The sequence below is a fragment of the Thermoascus crustaceus genome (assembly GCF_041956765.1).
Source record: "Thermoascus crustaceus strain CBS 181.67 unplaced genomic scaffold VTN00scaffold_2, whole genome shotgun sequence".
NCBI lineage: Eukaryota > Fungi > Ascomycota > Eurotiomycetes > Eurotiales > Thermoascaceae > Thermoascus > Thermoascus crustaceus.
In genome coordinates, this window is record NW_027192528.1 from 1,719,675 (window position 1) to 1,742,146 (window position 22,472).

The 22,472-nt window shown below is 49.8% G+C and overlaps 7 protein-coding genes across 7 annotated transcripts; 6 read left to right on the plus strand and 1 right to left on the minus strand.

Moving 5' to 3' along the window:
• Positions 1-28: 28 nt before the first annotated feature.
• On the plus strand, positions 29-1,751 carry VTN00DRAFT_4147 (uncharacterized protein; the record flags this gene model as incomplete). Its single annotated transcript, XM_069430543.1, has 6 exons — positions 29-325; positions 578-701; positions 779-928; positions 1,001-1,357; positions 1,409-1,518; positions 1,569-1,751. The coding sequence occupies 6 exons, from the start codon at positions 29-31 to the stop codon at positions 1,749-1,751; spliced, it is 1,221 nt and encodes a 406-aa protein (XP_069289668.1).
• Positions 1,752-2,343: 592 nt separating this feature from the next.
• VTN00DRAFT_4148 (uncharacterized protein) lies at positions 2,344-4,893 on the plus strand (the record flags this gene model as incomplete). The annotated part of the gene is made up of 3 exons (XM_069430544.1): positions 2,344-3,637; positions 3,694-4,008; positions 4,106-4,893. 3 exons carry the CDS (start codon positions 2,344-2,346, stop codon positions 4,891-4,893), a joined length of 2,397 nt encoding a protein of 798 aa, XP_069289669.1.
• A 3,932-nt stretch (positions 4,894-8,825) lies between these two features.
• On the plus strand, positions 8,826-9,679 carry VTN00DRAFT_4149 (uncharacterized protein; the record flags this gene model as incomplete). Its single annotated transcript, XM_069430545.1, has 2 exons — positions 8,826-9,114; positions 9,234-9,679. 2 exons carry the CDS (start codon positions 8,826-8,828, stop codon positions 9,677-9,679), a joined length of 735 nt encoding a protein of 244 aa, XP_069289670.1.
• Positions 9,680-17,720: 8,041 nt separating this feature from the next.
• Positions 17,721-19,272, plus strand: VTN00DRAFT_4150 (uncharacterized protein; the record flags this gene model as incomplete). Its single annotated transcript, XM_069430547.1, has 2 exons — positions 17,721-17,935; positions 18,924-19,272. 2 exons carry the CDS (start codon positions 17,721-17,723, stop codon positions 19,270-19,272), a joined length of 564 nt encoding a protein of 187 aa, XP_069289671.1.
• A 147-nt stretch (positions 19,273-19,419) lies between these two features.
• Positions 19,420-19,719, minus strand: VTN00DRAFT_4151 (uncharacterized protein; the record flags this gene model as incomplete). The annotated part of the gene is made up of 1 exon (XM_069430548.1): positions 19,420-19,719. One exon carries the CDS (start codon positions 19,717-19,719, stop codon positions 19,420-19,422), a length of 300 nt encoding a protein of 99 aa, XP_069289672.1.
• Positions 19,720-19,948: 229 nt separating this feature from the next.
• VTN00DRAFT_4152 (uncharacterized protein) lies at positions 19,949-20,917 on the plus strand (the record flags this gene model as incomplete). Its single annotated transcript, XM_069430549.1, has 1 exon — positions 19,949-20,917. The coding sequence occupies one exon, from the start codon at positions 19,949-19,951 to the stop codon at positions 20,915-20,917; it is 969 nt and encodes a 322-aa protein (XP_069289673.1).
• A 908-nt stretch (positions 20,918-21,825) lies between these two features.
• Positions 21,826-22,152, plus strand: VTN00DRAFT_4153 (uncharacterized protein; the record flags this gene model as incomplete). Its single annotated transcript, XM_069430550.1, has 1 exon — positions 21,826-22,152. One exon carries the CDS (start codon positions 21,826-21,828, stop codon positions 22,150-22,152), a length of 327 nt encoding a protein of 108 aa, XP_069289674.1.
• Between the last annotated feature and the right edge of the window lie 320 nt (positions 22,153-22,472).

Consider the following 22,472-nt stretch of genomic DNA (forward strand, 5'->3'; position numbering starts at 1 on the left):
CAGAGCTGGCTCGTTCCATCCTCGCAACATGACGATGGCGGAAGATGCCTCGAACCGACCGCAGGCCCCCACGGACAGAGACCGGAGCGCCGTCTCTGCGTTGAGCTCCATGTCCGCCGGCGCCCACGATCCCAGCGTGGGCAATCACAGCAAGAACGTGAACGATCGTGCCCGAAACCGCAATGGCCGCGGTGTCGTGACGAGAGGGGGTCACGAGGGGGGTTTCGTGCAGCCGTCCTCCTACCTCCGCCCGCGAGGTCAATCCATCCCGATGACCCCTGCCCAGCCCGAGAGAGCCGTCGACCGTGACGAGCGTCTGGGACTGGTAAGCTCTCATCCTTTTTCTCCCTTACCTTTTCCTTTCTCGTCATTCCCTCGTATCCCGGCTTCTGCTCCTCCCGCAGCTTGCCCTTCGCGTGGGAGGGTTGGGATCCCAACCCCCCGGGTGCGCCGGGTACGGCTGTGGTGGGGATGGAGCAACTATGCGACTATCATTCAACCAACCGCCCGACTCTTGATGGCCATGTGCCGTCGACTGGCATGACATGATTGTGGCTGACTTCGTTTCCTCCTGCAGCGTGCGATTCGGAACTTCCTCAAGGTTCGCACTAGTTACGACGTCCTCCCGCTTAGTTTCCGGCTCATTGTCTTTGATACCTCGCTGTCTGTTAAGGAGAGCTTGAATATCCTCATCCAGAATGGCATGTGTGACACCGGGGAACTAGATGTCAACCGTTGTTGGGACTCTTTGCTGACCGACGGCAATTAATCTCCACAGGCATTGTCTCCGCGCCCTTGTGGGACTCCAACACCTCCACTTTCGCAGGCCTCCTTACTACCTCTGACTACATCAACGTCATCCAATACTATTTCCAGAACCCAGCCGCCCTGGACCAGATCGACCAGTTCCGGCTGAACAGCCTCAGAGGTGCGACATCACAGTGCAATTGCTCTGTTGCTGCGTCCGTGTCTCTTTGATAGGAACTGACTCGATGAACAGAGGTTGAAAGGGCACTAGATGTGGCACCGCCGGAAACGATATCAATTGATCCTGAGCGACCGCTCTACGAGGCCTGCCGGCGTATGCTCTTATCCAGGGCTCGAAGAATACCTCTCGTCTCTAATGACAGCCAGACGGACAGATCGCTGGTTGTCAGCGTCGTTACACAATACCGTATCCTCAAGTTTGTAGCCGTCAACGTTGGCGAGACCCAAAAGTTGCGGAAACCGTTGAGAGAAATTCAACTTGGTACCTATCATGATATCGTAACGGCGTCGATGGACACGCCTGTCATTGATGTCATCCACAGCCTGGTAGAGCGTAGTATATCCAGCGTACCGATTGTCAACTCAGAAGGTGAGAAGCATGACCCAGTGAGCTCAGATCCGTTCAGCTGACTCCGTCCAGGCGTCGTGTATAACGTTTTCGAAGCTGTGGATGTGATCACGTTGATCAAGGGTGGAGTGTACGACGATTTGAATCTGAGCGTTGGGGAAGCTTTGAAGAAGCGCTCTCCAGTAAGTACGCAGTCTTCTGTTGATGCGCAGATCTCCTGACCTATTCCCAGGACTTTCCTGGTATCTACACCTGTTCAGTCGAGGATGGTCTTGATACCATATTCGATACTATCCGCAAATCGCGGGTACACCGTCTGATTATTGTAGACGATCACTTTCGATTGAAAGGCGTCCTCACACTGAGTGACATTTTAGAATATATCCTTCTAGAGGGTGAACACGATGAATTGTGATGACTGAAGGGTTACATGCATGGGAACTGGCGTTCGACGGGACTTGGAGTTGGAAGACCCATGCATGGCGTCTTGGCGGACGATGCATGATCCGTTAAATCCTCCATGCTTTTGTTTTTTCTGTTTGCAACGTAAAAAGGTAACGGTATGGTATCTAAAAATCACTTCCGGCTGGCACTCCTTCGGATAGGGGATTCTGCTGTAGTCGGCGGTTTAGCATTGGGTTTTGATTGATGGCAATAGATCGGACAATGGACTTCCTATCTGTACAACGTTTCCTCTCCTTGCTGTTCTTATGGCCTTCATTTGACTTTTTACTGGTTTTATGCAACAAGTAAGATTTGAACCGTGGTATACAGGCGTTTCCGCATTGTGATGGTTATGGCTTTTCACCTGGAACAGCAGTCGCTCGCAGAGGGCTGACAATAACTTTGCGACTATCCTTTGTTCAAGAACTCGATCTGCAGTATAGATGCAGGAACCGAACGGTATCTGAATTGAATCGTACTCCATGGCATTTTTTCTCGTCTGACTAGCAGCACTGCTGCATTGACTGGCGGAGTCGGTGGGCGGTTGCTCCTTCCTGTCCTCGATGCAGTTGCCAAAGTCAGTACGATATGGAACTCCAACAAGATCCCGATTCCGCTGGACCATCCGGACACTCCTGTGTCCCAACAATGATGTCCTATCCAAGGGGCCGCAGCCGCAAGCGACGATGGGTTTCCTTGACAGTCTTCCGTTCTTCTCATCCTTCTATGGCAGCGACAAAAGCCTGAGACTCAAACGGTCGTGGTCGAGGATCTCTCATACCCAGTCCGATATCGTCCCTCTCAACTCGCAGACTTCGACGACAGATGCCGCCCCCGCCGTGCCGCAGCCTCTGGATCTGGAGCTTGCGAATCGACTGCTCAGTCGCGGAAGTGGTTATTTATATCCGAAGGTTACCAACAGGGAGCAGGCTTTGAATGATATTGCTAACGACTCTGCTCCGGGGAATGATGAAAATGCGGTCCTCCGAAGATGTGAACTGGACAAATACGCAACTGCCCCCTCCAAGGGTTCCAAAGTAATCGAAGCAGTGAGCGATGACGTGATCACCACTTCCACTGCGCCTTCGGGCGAATCCAAGCGATCAGGAATTGCACGCAAGGGATCTCGAGGGCTGGAGGGATTCAAAAAGCTACTGAACCACCGCAAGTCGCAGCCCAGGCAGCTAATTTCTGATCCTTTGAGAGCTCTTCAGCCATCTGCTATTCCTGGCGGAGACGATGGGAACGGAGAGGAGTCATGCAATTTCACAGAAAGTCATCACGAGTCAGGCGAGCCTCAGTCGGCGGAGAAAGATGTGTCGCAGCACCCTCCATCCGGGACGAACCCAGACCAACCCCCCGATCCACGCAAAGTCAGCGACCAGACTGTTCTCTCACTGGAATCCGACAAGACCACTCTAACTGTCTGTCGTCGTCCGTCAAAGCATGCAACTAGTCCGATAGCGACGGTCGACAGGAACTATATCTATAAGAACCCGTTCGAGGATGTGCGGGAAGCTTCTCATTCCCGGACGGAATCGAACCCATTTGTCGACCAACCGCAATCTTCTAGTCGATCTACAAGAGAGTCAAGCTCGGGGTACAGCGACTCGGGCTCTCAGGTAATCTGTTATAAGGAACCCATCTGTGAGAGGCCGAAGAAGCCGGTCATTTACCATCGACCCATAAAGAGAACAAATGGGTCACGGGAGAGCTTATGCCAGAGGTTATTCACAGACGCAAGCATGCAGTCGAGACAGTTTGATCAGCGGAGAGCTACCCTCGAGTTCAACAATCTAGCTGCAAAGTTGCACTTGCAGCCTCTAACACTTAGCGCCGATAGTCGACCGATAAGGAGTAAGTGGAATCGTAACGTTGAGATATCTTGTTGGCCTGGGTTAATCAGTATCCAGCTGAGACCTTGACTATTACCGAGGCAAAGTCACCAAGGCGCAAAAACACGTTATTACGCAAGATTCGCACCATGCGGTCCAGCCTGAGCATCAAACCGCAGAAGAATGCTGGTGGGAGGACGCTACGACGTATAAAGACGCTTGCGAACCTGTCCACTCGCTACCACCAGATGGACTCGCTCAAGGGTAAAAGTCTGGAAACTCTTGCTCGGCTTGGAGGACATAGTTTTCTCACTCTACCTGCGGACTTTGCTCCGACGACGCTCAAACTGCCGGTTTGTATTGTGGCAACGGCATCATATCTCTCATGTTATGGTAAATCGTTTCCCTCTTCTCCTTTTTCTTCGAAAACCACTTCATCTCTTGTCATTTTGAGAATTGAATTCATGTAAGAGCTAACGGGGTTACACAGCTCCGAAAGCCCGCAACGTGTTCTTTGATTCCGGAGACATGAAAGCGGCCGTTCGAATGTATGACCACTATGCGAGCCAGGTCTTATCTGCGGAAAGAACAAAGGATAAGATCGACATGACGATGAGAGCAAGTAACCTGCCATCAGACGGCTCAGATCGTGACTATCTTTTCAATGGACGTTTCCATGTCCACAGCGTGGCGTGTGTCTTCAAGCAGTTCTTATCTGGGCTACCAGGTGGTATATTGGGCTCAGTGGAGTTATTCAGGGCGTTGGTTGATATCTACGAGCACCGATTCTACGATTCTGAGATAGACACTTCAGAGTGTCGCTTGGCAGGGTTCTCTTCCGCCGCGTCCACAAGAATCAAGGTCATTGCTCTTGCGATTTTAGCACTGACGAGCGAAATGCAGCTCGAGCTTATCTGCGCCGTGTTCGGGCTTTCCGCTCTTTTGCTGCACGAGACAGAGCGCAATATCGAACTTCAGAGGCAGGCGCAAAAAATGAACAGTGGATCGGGTAGTCTATCTGGATTTTTGGACCTAGACCGTCTGGGTCGCGTCTTTGGTCCGCTGCTTACAAGCGGCAACGAGTATGTCAACAGCGATTCCTTTGTAGATATTGAAAGAGAAATCCAGGGCGAGAGGGTTACCATGATGCTTATCGAGAACTGGCGGGGCGTGAGCAGGCAACTGAGAGTCTGGGAGGTCTTTGGCTTTCCGACTGGCGCTGGGGGTATCCCCGCGACTGTTTGCGAGGAGACTGCCCTTGTGGAAGGTGACTCCTAGATGGCACCGAGGAGTTGGGTAGACTCTGTTAGCTCGTCTGCGTCTCGGGTTGGATTGATTTGTACAATTGGGTAGAAGTGGAAACTGTAGTATCTTATGTGTGTATTGTTATGCCGGTTGGCCCAGATACTGCAGAATAGAGGATGTGCAAATATTCGGGCCGGTGGAATAGTTTCAGTAGAGAAGTCCATGTGGTATTTCTTGAAGCAGAAGGCCATGGACACCTAGGATTTTAAGAGTATTGACACTCCACATAGGACACTATGTCCCTTGGCATCTTTGTGATCCAGATAGTCTTGGAGGTTGACACGATATAGGTCGCTTGTTATCACTCATGCATGTTGACATGCTCCAGCTGTATCCCATCACCCTTGGGACAATGAAATTTGCAATAGTAGTGCTCACCAGCATAGGAAGAGGTAAGCTACATACCCAGGTTAGGCACTTTATTGCTCCTTGGTGCCCTGCCGCCCGCCAATTAGCATTTGCTCGAATAGGAACCAACGTGAGAGGGGCATCTGTCCTGTCAATCAGGAAGTGGGAGGATTGCCAGTTTTTTGTATGATCATTTACAGCAAGAGCTTGGTGACTCATTTTGAATCTATCACTTGCTTTTGCTTGCGCTCATCTTAACATGCGTTATCCACTTTGATGGGCTTTCTATTGAATCACTTAGGTAGTGTGGTGATCTCAGACTAGTAGTGAAAGACCTCTCCTGCATAGATCCGCTGCAGGGTCTCCTTATGCTGCTCTAAGCTAGAATCTAGGATCTAAGATCTGTCAAAGAAGTATACAAACTTCTTTATTAAATCTGTTTGGATGTCTCAGAAGGTGGTTAAAGCTATATGTGGAGGTCAAAGGATCGGCCAACTTAAAAGCTTTTGGAAGATTGCTAAGCCGTCAAAGAGGTGCGATTATACTAGATGCCTGGGTACCTATAAATCATGGCGGAAATCCCTTTGCGGGATGATTCTCTATTTCCTTCTTTACTACTTCTCATTCATACCTTTGGCTACATAGGTCTGTTAGATCAATCTTTAGTATTAATCTTCATTTGCCAACCGCGCGCAACGTGAAAATGCAGGAGGCAGCCGAGATGATGGGATGGATTATGAATGGATCAGTAAAGTTCCACATCCGACTCTCACATTAAAGTCCATCAACTAACGAGTTAAGTGAACGTCCCTCAATATGTCCCAAGACATGGACGAGATTAACCTGCCATTCGCAGTGTCTATACGATGCTTCGTATGTCGAATACCTGCATAACGTTAAACAAAATACCAGCAAAGCGGCTGTTCCTATCCATGCAACAGTATGGGCCATGGAACAGAAAGCAGGAATGATGCAGAAATGGAACACCTCGCACAGATCCTGGTGCAGGATGTGCATCAAGCGTGTTGTCAGTGATATCTATGAGGTTGCATTTGCAACCATCGAGAAACATTTTTAGAGAAAAAAAAAAATTTCAAATTGTCAAGGATACAGGTAACTCACCACGCTGGAGACCAGTCGTTCTCTTCACCAAACCTCCCGTAACCTACTCTGGGAACATGCCAAAAAAGTTGATCAAGATACTGAAATACCTCCTCTGCATTTCCCACATTTGCAAGCGAATTATCCGCATACCATTCCTCAGAAGAAGGAGAGCCAAAGCTGGAAATGTCGGATAGCTTTCAGCGTTCTTGCCCAGTTTATCCATGTCGATAGGGTGAGCGTGTAGCAGCTCCGGTGGCCAAGGTTCGGAGAAAGACGGCTTAAAGTTTGGTTTTCACACTGTCAAAGGCGAACGGCAACCATCTGGTGTGAAATCGCTCGAGATCCTGATCATGGAGATGCGCCTGCTTGTTGTCCTGAATGGATCACCACAGGTCTTCCATTTGGGTCTTGATCTTGGCACGGGCAGCTTGACGTTCTGCTGCTGCTCGCGACATGCGAGGCATCTTCTATTTAGCCAAGTTCTTGTAGCAAGGGGTCTCGAGTCTCAGAGAACAGGGTTGTGCGAGAGGAAGGAAAAGGGAAAGAGAGCAAGAAGTTCTCAGTGAATTTTTTTTTTCTTTTCCTGTGTGGTTGGACGGGATACCACCAGCTCGTTGCGGTGGGCTCCAGAAAGCTGCGACGGGTGATAACAATGCATACAGCGTGAATAGTATGTAGGTTTCCGTCCCTGACGTGTAGCAAGCATAGAATATCACCGCTATCTTATTCATTCGACTCAAATGCATGTTATTTCTCATACCTAGTACCTGGTAGCTACTGTACTATGTAAAGTATTTATCGGTCAGGTGATGTCACGATGCTCACTACTAACGATCCATGTCACGCAGTACTTAGTAACTTCAGAATTGCTAGTTAGTTAGTTAATTTACCTTAGGTAAGTAGGCACCTAAGATCATCGATTGATCGAGCGCGCAGATAATGGCGGCTGATTGCAGGACTGCTTAACAGAATACGATATTCACATTGGTATAATAGACGGTCCTCTGTCCACCTATTCTACCTGCATGTTGACAAGTATACAACTGGGCATGCAGCCCGTCAGTCTGTGCGGAGGTAGGCACTGGTAAGTTAGGTAGGTAGGTATTTATAATATGGAGGCCTATCTCCTGGGTACGGAGTTCGATACTTGATTCTGTTGGGATATGCCAGCTGCCGTCTGATGATGCGACTTTTTATTCCGACGTTGTTTATAATTCACGCTAAGCCAAGCCAGGGGATACGGAGTATACCTACCTACCTTTCAGGTTTTGAGTCAAGTTGTGTCGCAGCCATCGATCGATCGTAAAACAAGCAAAACAATGATACAACTGAATCATCCAGGAGATTGTTTTGTTTGCTGCGCAGTTAATGCTAGCAACCTTGGCAGCTGGAGTCGGTATATACGGCGTTTAAGAAAGCGATATCCTGAGCAATGAACGTTTGGAACAGCACTGATTGACAGTGCGTACGGAGAAGAACAGACTGATGTTAGAGGTTAGGAGTGGCCCTGACGATCATGCAGCCCTAGCTCCGGACGCTGTGCCAATGGATGCGAAGACTCCAGGAGATCGTCGTGTCTCGTGTTCAAGGAGAACAACAAACAGGAGCCAACGGGAGCGAGATGTGATCTTGATTTAAGATGATAGGCCTCGACTCAGTATGATGCTTATAATAACAGCAGCTGAACGGAATATCCGTGCTTCAATACTACCATGTACCATCAACAGCCAACTGAACAAGTTAGGTGAAGGTTAAGCTTGGCTCCGCTGGCTCCGCTCGGGCGCTTCCTCTCAAAACGGCGCCAACCCCGTCGCGTCGCGGCCCCAGACGTCCGCCGTTGCAGGTCCCCGAGGATCTTCTTGAACGCTGCGTTCGCTTCTTTGTGCGCGAGTTACATGCTCCTGGCAGGGATATCCCTGATAGGTCCGCACAGCTGGTGATCCTGCCTGATCGACATTTTTTCTCTGCTCCTTTATCTTCGATGCAATGTGTGGAAGGTGAGGTTGGAGAGTGATGGCCAGGAGGCTGCAAGACTGCTGCCGTTTCAGGAACACAGGCCGTCTCCAGGAGAATGTAGCCGCTGGATGATAGCAGCTCTGCCGGCGGCTAAGTGTGATGATCGTTTGGGACGATCTGCCTGTCTGCAGGGCATAAATGTGGTGGTCTCTTCTCTTCTTGCGGTCATCAACTTTGCTTTCTGCATACACAGTACTTGTACTATCTTCCCTTTTGTCGATTGACCAGGTGTCATTCATCCCTTTCTCTCTCTTTGTACAATTTATATATTAGTTCTTGTTCTATTTCTTCGTTAAAGAACAAGAGGCTGGCCACTCTTTTTCAATAAGCGCATCCCTCGTCTTTTTCAACGACACCCTTCACTACCCCACCAGCGATATCCCGTTGCAAGAACCCAACTTCCCCAGCATAAATCAAGGAAAGCAGTTCAATCCACAATGAAGACCACAGCAGTCCTTTCTTTTCTCCTGGCCGTCGCCTCGGCCCGTACGGTCCCATACACCCGCCGCGCGACCAACCTGCAGACCTTCAGCGGCGACCTTGGGGGCGCCGCACCGGCGGTGGTCGACTCCGGCGATAGCAACAGACCATTCGAAATCAACGGCAACACATTCGTGAATCTGCCTGCGGCCCTGCAGCGCTCATGTGACGTCCAGTTCAACACCTGCGCGAACCAGGCGAACTCTGGCGCTGACTTTACCGTCGATCAGTGTCAGACGCAGAAAGGTAGGCTTTTTTTTCCGGCTTTATAAGAAAACAGAGGATTTTCCTCCAGTTTCGAAAAAAAATATATATATATATAGGTACATATATATATATATCTGCTAACACCAGAGTCTGAACAGATGACTGCAGCACCGCCGCGCAATCCACCGCGCAGCAAAAGCTCCGCCGCTTCATCCAGCTGAGCGACAAGCCCTCAGCACCACCGCCTCTGGAGCAGCGGGCCAGCAACGTGACGATCAAGCCACGCACCCCGGAAATCGCAGATCTGGTCGAGCGCGCAACCAACGCCACGATCAAGCGAGCTACATCTCCAGATCTGACCTCACGAGCGGCCAACGCGACCATCAAGCGTGCCGACGCGCAGGTCTCAGCGTCGGCCGATCTGGGCGGTCTCGGCGCTCTCGGTGGCAACGCGGTGCAGTCGATCGGTGACACCGTCGGGGGTGTGACTCAGGGTCTCGGCCTGGGCAATATCGTGCAGGGGCTGGGCAACATCGTCGGTTCTGTGAAGACTCGCGGCACGCCGTTTGTCGTGAAGCCGAGGAAGGTGCGGTTCGTTGCGTAGACTGGCATCTCATCTAAATGGAGCTATATTCCATGAACAGCTGCAGTTCTACGGAGTAAAGGATAACTCTGACTACTACCATTACTACTAAGGTTGGAGACATGGGAATGGACATGGACAAGACAACCCAGCAGGAAATGGTTCGATCTTTGTTTCTTCTTTGCTTTTCATTTTAAACATTGTGTTTAGAACCGAGTGATGTGTTTCGACCTGAGGTCGTTGCAGATAATTCTTATCAAGTCAATGTACTGTACCAACAGATGCTAGACGCTGAAGGTACTCTCTCTCTCTCTCTTCCTCTACTTCATCCCCATCCAGATGCACTGTACAGTGTACTGCAAGATCCAAGAAGGAAAGCACCTGTTTCTCATCTAATAGACAACGCGACTAAGGTGGAGTAGAGCGCCTATCGAGTACAAGTACTCAATAGTAGGTTAACCTGTTGACCTGCCAGTATATAACCAAGCAACAATATGTTATTGAGCACGGAAAACTAAGCTATCTACATGGTGGATGAGCGTCCTCATATCACCTAGCCCCCCTCCCCTAATTACCAATGCATATACCACCCTTGGTGGTAGACTATATGGTAGACCCCCTGGTAGTATCACGTGACAAATCACGTGGCCTTAATATCTTATCTGCCTTGCGGGGCATCGCTTCGTCAAGCATGGCTGTGTTGGACAGCGCCGAGTTCGGTTGATTCATAACATCTATCTGGACTGCTCCTACTTCATTTGATATCCGTAGAATCTAGGCTGACCGTGGGATGGGATTCCCATTTTATGGGATGATAATGGGATGGGACAGCGATGGGATTTTCCCATTCCCTAAAATCTGAAAATCTTTATCCCATTCCCATCCTGTGGGATTTTTCTGGGATTATCGCATGATTTTTACCTTCCTAGAGAGGTTTAGCCTTATCTATATAGGGTATCGTTCTCAAGAGAAGTAGCAATTTTTAGTAACAATCTTAATCACATAACTGAAATGGGAATATCCCATGGGAATAAGATGGGATATTATGGGAAAATCCCATGGCCATCTTATCTTATGTCAGACTGCGCGAACCTAGTAATCCGAAGGTATGAGGATAGAAGCTCTGATTATTTAAATCTACCTAACTAACTGGCTATTTATCTCATGGACTGGGGGGTTAGGACTTTCCGAATATGGCAATATCGGTAAATCCCAAAAAATATGCATATTGGTGAGAAAGGCATTGGTTTCAAATCAGTCTTCAAAGTGGCTTCCAAAGTCCATATCCAGTCGGGACCGTTCTCTTTCTTTTTCGAGCACAAGTTTGGAGATAGTGGACTGGGCATGGTGACCCCTACAAACCAAGACCTTGAAAGCCTTCCTGACAATGTTTGCACTCGAACGACTCTGTTCCTTGCTCAACCTGAAATATTCAATGCACATATGAAAGAGTTTACTGAGATCCCTGATACGCTCATCATCTTTCTTTCCAAGCTTAAAAGCATCAAAGTTTTGGTTGAGCCGCCGGAGGGGCCTTCTTTTGAGATTTCATACAAACGTCACTACAATGAATCGAATTCCTCACTCAAGCTCACCAAGACACTAGATCAGGACATGAATGAGAGCTTCTATCACGTCGTGAAGAAATTCCTCTCTGGTCTTCCGCGAGATCCAGCTTGCATCGGTCGAGATGAGGCAGAGGTTGTTCTTGCCTTTCCAGTTGACAGTGACTGTAGGCCTATCGTTAGGCCACAGTATGTCTATTCTTTTCTCCCATTGCGCCGCGTAGGATATAACGTGAGTTGGCTAGCACCCCAGATATCTGCTCTTTGGAAGCTCACACCAAAGATAATTTTTGGTCCAATCAGATTTCATCACTCGGGCGAGCCGTGAGGACATCCATCGATCCGCCTGGAATGACGCTATCCTCAATGGTGTTTGCGAGGCATTCTGTACTGCAATGAATTATTTCTGTTTGCAACCCTCTCTACAATATGAATGGCTGAGATACGTACCGGGAGATCATATTTCAGACCCTTTCTGGGGTAAACTTCGACAGAAGATTCTTGATACGCTGAAAAAGTATCGAATTCTTCAAACATGGGGAGGAACGTTGGAATACCCTACCAAGCTTCGACGCCTGCTACCCAGCCGCTGCGATCAGTATAACCAACCGCTCTTCGACGACCTTGAGGATGAAATCTATCTCTCGCCTCACTATGCCTGGTCAATGCATGCCGACATTCTGCAAGCTCTCGGAGATAAAATTATATCTTATAAGAAACTGCTCGCAAGACTTGACCCGTACATACGTGGGAGAAACCCTCGGATTCTTCAGCCTAAACACGATGATGATTGGCATACCCGAGTTGCACAACTTCTGATATTTGCGCTGGAAACCTTTCCCAAGAGTCACACCATGTTGGGGACGATCAAGAAATGCCGCTAGTTCCTTTGTCGAAGGGGACACTCGCCAACGCCATTTCTTGGGACATCTATTTCCCCTATGATGATAATGGGAACCTTATTCCAACGGACCTAAATATGAATATTGTCGAGGCATCAGCAATCAGAAATGAGGCTCGAAAGTTGCTTTTGAAATCCTTGGAGTCAAGTACTGCGATCCTAATTTTGTTGTTGACCGGATCTTACAGAGGTACAAGAGGCCATATGGCGTAACGTTGGACAACTCCGTGTCTCATCTCCGTTACCTCTACTGGAGCCTCCCAACAGGAACCAGTCTGGACGATCGCATTTTCCTAATGGATCAGAATAAAACTCCAGTATACCGCAAGTTCGTTTTAACGACCTTTTGTGAGGATATAATAGTCGATGATTTATATTTCGAGACAGAGGATGAGTATGGAGCCAAGCACCTAGCTCAGAAAATGGAATCTGCTGCCAAAGAGAAAGGCTTTGAGCATCTCAAAATTCACTTCCTTCATGATTCTTATCTCAACGCCGCATCCTCTGAAGCGAAACAACACGGTCGATCATGGAAAAAGTGGCTGGAAGATATGGCATCGATTCGCCGCGTGCCCAGAATGAGAGAATCAGACACGTCACCCCGTCTTTCAAAGCTTTTCAGATACATGATTGAGAGACATTCGGACATGTTGCTTGGTGCTCTTAAGAGTTACTGGAGCAGCTACAAGAGCGATCTCACTCCCGAGATTGTAAGAGGTATCAAATTCGCCCTTGTTCAATGTGAAAAAGCAGAGACATATTTGCTTCACACTTACCTTCCATTCCCAGAGCTCAAAGATTTATTTGTAAAGATGGGTATCAGCTACAAACGGCCCTTCTTTCTTCTTCTTCTTCCGCCTAACCGGGGTGACAGCCTACTTGAGTGGAAATTCTTGAGCAAGTTTGGAGTCGGGACGAAGGCAAATATGCGATTTTTCAGTCATGTTATCTCCCTCTTATTAGAGGAAGGTACAGACGAGAAAGCACAATTCTGCCTCTTTAAGGTATATGATAGGCTTTCTGGACGATTCCAAGATACAGAGTATGACGAGATTAGGTGAGCGTCGCCCCGGCCTGGATAGGTTCATAACTGAAATGATTAGGGAGATATTTCACGATTGCGATGCTGCCTGTATTCCAGCGAAGGATTACCGTGAGGTAACATTTACAAGTCTGGATAAATGTGTCTGGAACGCCCCTGCCTGTCTGCAGGTTAAATATCCTCTTTCTGCCTATGATGAATACTCGCGGAACCACAGGGTCGAGCATCTGTTCCGTCACATACTCAAAGTTCCCGATGCAGACTGGACTACATACCTCGATGAACCGAAGGCTATGCAGAAAAATGAAGAAGTATCTTTTAAAAATGTTTGCGAGATATATAGGGAAATCTCAAGGGTTGCAGAGAGCAACGAGCAGTGGAGCTCCATTTGGTAAGATAGTTTGGCCCCAGCGACAGGCCATTGCCGATTGACCTGAAATAGTGATGCGTTCAAGAAATGAAAACTAATTTATATACCCACGAGAGAAGCTGGTGTCCGCCTAATTCATGCGTTTGGACAGGAGCAGTAAGAATTGGGAGGCAATTTGGAATCAGTGACTTGTATCCCGATCTGGAACATCTGTTTGTTGAAAGGCTATTCATACCAGCGCCCACGACTGCAACTTACATTGAACAATTAAAGGTGCTGGCTGCGGAGCAACGACCAAACATCCGCGAAATAAAGATTGCACTTGAAAGTAATCAGCTCTGTCCAGCAAGTGCTGATCTTGACAGTATCAAGCATTTACGATGTCTACCAATTAAGTTGATGGACGGAAGGATAGAGCTGGCAAGCACTAACAAGGAGTTTTTTATCGTGGATCGCGTTGAATACGACACTGCATTTGAAAACAAAGTATCGGTTCTAGACTATTCTCTCGAGGAAGTTCACAAGTTACGACCATTTTTGTCGGCCCTTGGTCTTATCCACCTGCTGAGTATATAGGACCGGTGTCCTATTCCACCTGCTGTCCTAGCCTACCTGTTGTCCTATCTCGACTGCAGTCCCTACTTGACAGCTGTCCCAGCCCGACAGCAGTCCTAGTTCGACCCCTGTCCCAGATCGACATAGGACACAGGAGGACCTGTGACGTGCCTTCCCGCCGAGATACCAAACTGGCTCGCAGATTGCCTACGCCTCGACCAGCCTAGGGAGCACGTAACACTCTTGCTTATTTTTACCCTGAAATTTTGAGTGTATTCTTTTGATGATAGGCTGATAGGACAGTTTGTTCTATGAAATAAAGTTTCTGTCATAAACTCCTATGGATTGTTAGAGCTTATGCAGATAATAAATATATCTTAGTACTTACAGTGCAAAAGTAGCTTGATTAGAATGTAAGCAAAAACCCAGTATCTTTGAATTGAGATCTGATCAGTTAGCAGGATGCTTACAGGTATCACTGCTGCCTTATGTCTATGAATTCCATCCACAACTGCCACTGAGCATGTAAGTAATCCTCCAACTATTTGCCACAGATGTTTTGACACTCTTGCAGGAGGGTATTGTCTGTGGAATTCACCCCCCAACAGAAAGTGTAGTAAACTCGTCCATCCAACTCCATGTCAGAAAGACCGGAGGGCTCAGCACCTATACAGGATTCACGGACCCTGATAAGATTGTTAGATCTTGTTACGCGTCCCTCTAGTTGGTCGGAGGGTGGTCTTTGCCGCGTGCCGGATTCTGACACAAGGGGGAGCACGTCACAGGGGTCTCTGCGATTCCTGTCGGGCCAGCAGGGCTGTCGGGCTAGGACGTAGGTCAAGGAGGGACCGCGGATGTGATAGGTCAACAGTCAATTATGTACGGGCGTCAGGGTAGGACAGGGGTTCCGGATGGGACAGAGGGTCTGTATAGACACAGGACTAGGAGTAGTAGCAGAGATCAGGCAGGGAAGGTAGTAGCTAAAGGTCAGATTACTAGACATGTTGACCACGAGGGTCCTATCTACAGGTAGCAAATACTTCCTTGTATACATGAGATCTGGGGGTCTATGACCTTCGAGTCTGACCTTGTAATTGTTGGTGGTCGGGTTGTACGGTCAGGCCTGGGGTTCTGACCTCACCCTTGTGGCTTAATCATCCGGGAGGTCAAGGGAAGGTCGGACATAGGTTCTCCCGCGCTCCGACATGGTGACATTCCTGGAGCGCCGTAACAGATCTGCACATGTTCTGATGAAAAGAGCACTCCAGAAGTAGCAGCTAAGATAATGTTATGACCAACAAGGATACGTGCTGTCCAACTCAGTGATGTCACATGAAACAGGCAAGCCAGCTAGGCACAAGCAGGGTTTCTAGTATATGCTTCTATACTAGGAATACCACGTGAAAGCGGGTGGAGAACCAGATTCCAAGCGTCCATGAAGGCAACCATGAGGTGGATGAGGGTATGGAAGGAAGGAGGAAGCTAACCCAACATGTATTTAGTTCCCCATGCTCAATAGCCTATTGTTACTTGACTATATTAAGTTAAGTACTAACAAAGTCAGCAGGCTAGTCTACTACTATTGAAGTGATTCCTCAGTAGGCGCCCTACTTCTAACTAAATCATGTTATTGCATTTCACTTACCCTGAACTCCTCTTGAACTACTAATTCAGGATTACTACTATTTTAGAACTGACCTACAAAGCCCAAGACCTCCCAACCAGTTTTACAGCTAAGTCGGAGGAGTGCGTAACATACCACTGGCGGGAAACTGGTTCATATCACACACATGCACCCTGCCGTAGCCTGCCTGCTAAAAAAACAGGGCTGGACATTAGAGATAGTATATCTGAAAATGGGGTGTTGGTCATCTAAACCCATGTCTAGAAGTTAGCAGGTACCAGATTGGAGAGTTTTGTCAGTTTTGAGAGACAGAATGGAATGAATCAAAGAATCAGCCTATATTATCACGTGGCCGTTTCATTTTTCATACCCTTCGAACGGGCCCTATTCGAATCAAAAGATCCCTTTCTTAGTTAATGGAGACACAAGCGCACAGCCAAACTCACTTGGCATCAAGAAGAAGGATAATGTTACGTACTCCTCTGACGTACTCGTAAATTGGTTGTAGGTAGGGAGATCTTGGACTTCGAAGGTCAGATCGGTCTGTTGATATTTTAATATCGATCCAGGGTGGCACCAGAGACTCTCTAATAGTTGGACATAACACGAATAGTCAGAAGTTGAGCGCCTATTAGGAAGTTGCTCCCTAATAGTAGACGAGCCTGCTGACCTGCTAGTATATAGTCAAGTAACAATATGACATTGAGCACGAAGAACTAGATACATGCTGGGTAATGAGCATCCTTATATATCTTTCCTTCATGGTCCTTTTCATAGTCCCTTCACGGACCATCTTCCGGACCCCTATGGTCCTTTCCATGGTCCTTCCATGCACTCCCTCGTTGGACCACATGGTCCCTCCCATAGTCCATCTCCTGACCTCCACACGGACCTGCCATTATCATAGTTCCTCCGTTTTGTGGTCACGTAATGCCTATTTCAAAGAATCCCGCTTTCTGCCTTATCAGTCTGTATTGTTTCATGTGAGATTGCTGAGTTGGGCAGCGTGTAACCCTGTTGGTCATGACATATAATTCAATTCAGCACTCCTGGAGTTGATGTAAGAAGAGAAATCTGTACCTCTCTTAAAGCAGCATCCAGTAGCAGCGAATAGAGACTCTCAACAAAACAGGGATGAGGATTCAAGAGAATGAGGGGTGCTTCAGGACGACCAATGAATGTGCTACCTCTTTGCCAATGTAGTCAATATGAATCCAGTTCGTGTGACTTAATAATATAGGACGGCGGTGAGCCGACGCTGGATCAATCACTGAAGTCGCGAGACGATTATCCCATCACTCACCCCTCACCCTCGATCGCGTGAGCTCAGGGCGGCGCTGCTCACCTACTACGACGAGAAGGACAGTCGACAGGGTGACCGTAGATTTTCGCTCGGTAGGTGGCAAGTCCTCGCGCGGGAGCACGTCATATCACATCTACAATCTTCCATCGTATAGTTCATTATTGGCCTGTTTAGAGATATAGATACTACTACACCGTACACGTGGAACACGCGACCGTCAAGTCGAAGAGATCTGCAGATGATTGATTCATCGAGGATCGCTGATCGACCTCCGTCTCGACCCTTGACGATCGTCAAAACTGCGCCGCATGCGCAGCTTAATTTGACAGACAGAACCCCATATGCTATGTGCACTGGAAAGTCTGGAAGGGCGGAACTGCTTCCACCCGACATCCTGCATGCGCTCGTTTTCGAATCAAAAGGTCCTGAAAAGGGCGTTCAAGTTCCGGAACAATTTCGAGTTAGTAGCTAAGGAGCTAGAGCAACGCTGGACAATGGGCAGACAATGGACATCCGCAGGCGTCTCGTCCGCGAAGGTTACTACCCAGATAGGTATGAAGATAGAAGTAGGTAGTTACTACTTGCTTAGCATAGTTAGGTAACATGATCAGTCGCGGGACCTGCCAATTCAGGTCGCGGATGACGTTATCTGGTACCTAGGAGAAGAGGAGGCTGGGCTGCTTATCGCGAGTTTAGGGTCGAATGGGATTATGGGCCGGGACAAACTCTGGTCGGTCCGAATCGGCCATGGCTCGCTTGCTCTACTGGGTATATCAGTCGATGGAGAAGATTCCCGACCCGGACGGAAAACGCAACCAAAAGCCCAGCGCAGGGCTGCTAGTGCCAGTACAGGGCCCCACTGCCGACGCCGGTGCGAGCACAGGTCGGGGGTTCGAGAAGCAAGTCCTGAATCTTGGGTTAGCATTGAGGAGGGAACAATCGGGCAAGCATCCACGGACTGCAGTTGGCAGATGGGGAACAGCAGAAAGTCGCTTGCATGTAGAAGGACAGGCAGCTTCATGAACGCGTTCGGCAGGTGAGGTGCTACCAAAGCCGGTATCATCTAAGATTGTCGCGGACTGCAGACTGAATCAGCTTTTTCCCGGGATACGGAGTACACGCCTTGTAACAAGCATTTCCAGTTCATCGCAGGACCGTTTCTAGAGATTTCTAGGTAGACGTTCAGACCTTGACGGCCAATCAAGGCGGGCACGAGGGCGGTGGGTACGCTGGTGAACAAGCGCTTGTTCCCTGTTTTGGACGACTCCAGACGGAGCTCCATCGGACGCTTCCCGGTTTTTCTTTGCTTCGTGGTTGGCAATCCGCAAAGACGAAGGGAGTGTGATGTGCCAGAGAACCGTGAATCGGTGGAAGATAAGATTTTTTTGAATGGATGGATGGCAGTTCAAGATCAGCTAGTGACCAAGAGGGGGAAGGCTTCGTGGGCGGGAGCAAGAAGCGCGGAGGTAGTGACTTCTCGAGGGTCGGCAGGCGCTTGACGTCTGCGGCCGCGGGGACGAGGCATGCGATTGACGGACGGACACGGCCTTGTGTCATCGGGCGGGGGCCGCTAGCGGGCGGGCTCAGGGACCAGGGCGATCGATGCCTCGCCACCTTGGCTTCCTGGGACAGCTCAGCGTAGCATGTCTCCTGCTCCACGGTTTTGCGGACCTTGGAACCCGGGGCAGAGACTTGGTCGGAGCTGAGCCCTAACGGCAGCCTGACAGCGTCTCAACCAGGGATCCGGCGTTCTCTCCGTTGCTCGATCAGGTGCAGCCTGAGTCCGCCAGGACTCCACGCAGGTCTCTCTGCTATACGAGGCACAGGTCGCATTCCTTATCACCCTCGACCACTACAAGGACTCCTTGCACACCCGAATAGGTAAACAGAGCTGTCCCCTGCCAGGTTCCAGGCAGATCAGCAGCAACGGCCTCGGTCCAGACCAGGGCCAGGATTGCGTGGAATGCCAGAGCGCAACGTCTTTCTGGCGGCTTCGGCCGTTCTCGTCTCCCCACCTGTCATGATGTCAGCGCGCCCGGTCCAGAGCAGCGGCGGTGGGGCAGCCGGCCCCGACGATCTTCCGGACCCGCCCAGCCTGCACAGCTTGCGGAAGGAGCTTGGGCCAATGGGCGAGCGGCGTCGCGTTTCCGCCGAGTCGTGCGCGGGGGAAGCTCCTGCCCTGGACGGCTTCCCTTGTTCTCGAGCTTTCCGGGGTGCGAGCAGGTCGGCGGCCATCCTCGTCCGGGATACATAAGCGTTTGGACGAGAGATGCCCGTCCATGTCCTCGACGTCTTTCCACGTATATATCCGTAGTTCTCGATCCTGCGCCATCCGTTCCTCAACAGCCCAATCCATCCCCGCGGAAGCGTACCGTCTGCTCAGGAATCCTCTTTCCGCCTTCTAGACCTCTCTCCCCTCCAGCCAGCGCTTGTTCCGCCTCTCTGCGCCCCCGGAGCGCAGCAGCAGACAAACTGTGTCCCACGTCTCGCGTTCGCCTACCACGTCCAAGTCCGAGAAGTACTCCGGCTCTCTTGCCTCGCCCGCACCGTCCCTGGGAGACGCAACGACGGCTGCCTTTGGCCGTGCCGTTGTTTCCCCCTCCTCGTCGACGTTCTCGACTCTGTCTTTGACTTCTCGCTTGTGTCTCCCGTTCTGTTCGGGGGAGAGCTCTCGAATCCGCGCGTCCACCCTTGCCCGCATCTGCGCTGTTTCGATCTATTTGAACGTCCCTTTCCATCTGCCATCTCCGCTCATCGCACTGTTCGACGCTCTTCATCCCAGATCTGCTTTTGTTCCGTGCAGATACGCCTGCAGACACGTCTCTTGGAGGTCCCCGTGACGCCTCCCGAGCTTGCCATCCGGTTTCCGCCCATCGTGCCTTTCAGACGCTGCACCTTCCAGATTCGACGGCTACATGTCTGCCCTCAACATGTTGGCTGACCAGACCTCCTTTGCCGGGTCGGCCTTTCCCACCGCCGATGCTGTCAGTACGGGCCCTTCCCCGTTCGACACCGGTGCCGCCTTTCCTGGCGACTTTCTGGGCTTGTCTCTCCAGGACGAGGACAACGTCTGGGGTCTCAGTCCAATGTCGCCCACCATGCAGTCGTGGAACTCCAAGGGTGAGCAACTGTTCACTAACCCGAGCCTGGAACGCGATCTGAAGAACTCGCACGTCCGCAATGGCCAGCCCACGCCGCCTCCTTACGACGACAAGAAGCCGTGTGCACCCGACGATCTGTTCGCGTTGGGCAAGAGTCCCTGGGATGACTACGCTCCCGAGAGCGTCGACAGTCGACAACGCAGGAGCACCAGCGACCATTCCGCCGACAGTGGCAGCTCCAAGCGCCGAAAGATTCGCGAGAACAAGCAGTCTTCTGCCACCAGCCACGGTGGAGCGGAAACGGACGACCAGAAGCAGGAGAAGGTGAAGCGGGAAAAGTTCCTCGAGAGAAACCGACTGGCAGCGAGCAAGTGCCGCCAGAAGAAGAAAGAACACACCATGATGCTCGAGTCACGGTACAAGGAGCAGTCGGACAAGAAAGAGGAACTGGTCGCGGAGATTGCTCGTCTGCGGTCCGAGATCTTGGGACTCAAGAATGAGGTTCTCAAGCATGCCCAGTGCGGTGATGAGCCCATCAAGCTCCATCTGGCCCAGATGGTGAAGAAAATTACCTATAACGATACGGCCGATTTTGGTGATGCGGCTGATGCCACCGATGCGACCGATGAGACCACTTCCCCATCCGTGCAAGGGGCCATGTCTTTCGGATTCGACGATCCGCTGCAGCTGGAGCCTCAGCAGACCGCCGAGTCCATCGAGCAGCAGATTCGCCGCGACTCTGAAGCTTCCATCTCATTCTCCGCGGACGATAACTTTGATGATCTGATTAACGTCTGAGACCGGATGTCGTCTTCTGCCGTTGGATTCGGGTGGAACATCGCAACGGCATGCGCAAAGAATCACCGCTGTATCTTTTTGGCTATCCTTCTTCCCACTTTCTTTCGGAATTGTATATCACTTTTAATATGTCCGGATCCGGTATAGTGGGTGGCACTTTGTGTTTGACACCTCGGTACTGCACCGAGGTGATCGTCTTGAACCCCAAAGCATAACCCCTGGTGTACGGAGTATAACGGCGCAACGAAAGGGGGCTTTTTTTTCTTATATATTTTTGTGCTGGGATACGGAAAAGCAGAAAAGCAGGGCCTTTTTTTTCTTTCTTCTGATTGTTGTTCATATTATTCTCTGGGAGGGGATCTGCTCTTGCTTTGGGGTTCGTATAGTTTCAATGCTCTTGAAGCATTTCATGGTTTTCCCTCGGATGCAATAAAGAGGGGTACCCTCTCCACAAGGAGATACTTTTTTTTTACACGCGGATGGAATTGGAAGTAGCAAGTCCTGTCGTTTGACGATGGAACGGATTGACGGATTGACGAAATGTAGCCCGTAAACGAAGGCTAGAATTAGGAATATGAGGTACGAGTGGAATGACCAAAATAACAATGGATCTTCGTCTATGTTTCTATCTGCAGACTGTTGCCTGGAGTGGACTGCTTGGCTTTTTCGATGTATCAGCCATTGATAGGCCGTCTATCATGACCTGATCAGTAACTTTAGAGGGGTAACGATCGTCATGACATAGCATCCATCGGCGGAGAAATTTCCTCTTAACGTACGACAGTTATACCGTACCTGGCCCACCTCTTCCACGAGCTCAAAACTTTTATCTATTTCAACCTCTCGACTTGCCACCTACCTCCTAGGACCTTAAGCGGGTTAGAGTAGGAAAAAACAAAAAAGGAAAAATGCCTCCCACGTCCCTCGCAGCAGAAGAACTCCAAGCTCTCCGCAACAAGGCCAAAGCGCAGATCGAACGCCTCTGGACAGCGGTCTGGCAGCATCCTCCTCCGGGGTTGTGCTTATCCAGTGACGATCTGGAGAAGATTGGCATCAAGTGGTTACCGTTCACGTGGACCAGCAGCGGTGACAATAGCCATAATACTAATACTACTAATACTGCCACTGATAATATCAACAGCTTGACTCCGACCTTGAGCCCTGCTTCCTGGAAAAGCTGCGATCTCATCCTGTTGATATGGATAGACAGGGCGAGGACGCCCCGGATTATCTGACATACCCAGACTACAGTGCGCCTGCTGTTCAAGCCAGTCTTAGAGATGGTTTACTCGCGAATGTGGTAAAGGCGGACGGGATATATAGTTTCACCCATGATCATTTGTACCACGTTCCGAGGGTGGGTTATGGACGGTTTGAGTTTTCTGAGTGGTATCCCGTTTGGTGAGTTCGTCACTTTTTTTTTATGGTGTATATACTACAGTAGGCGACCATATCTTTCAGCACCCCCTCCCCCCCCCCCCTGTCCAAGCCACTTAGCTTGCCGCTTTTGCTATATTTTGATCTGGACTAGCTTTGTCTAGGGCCTGTGACCTAT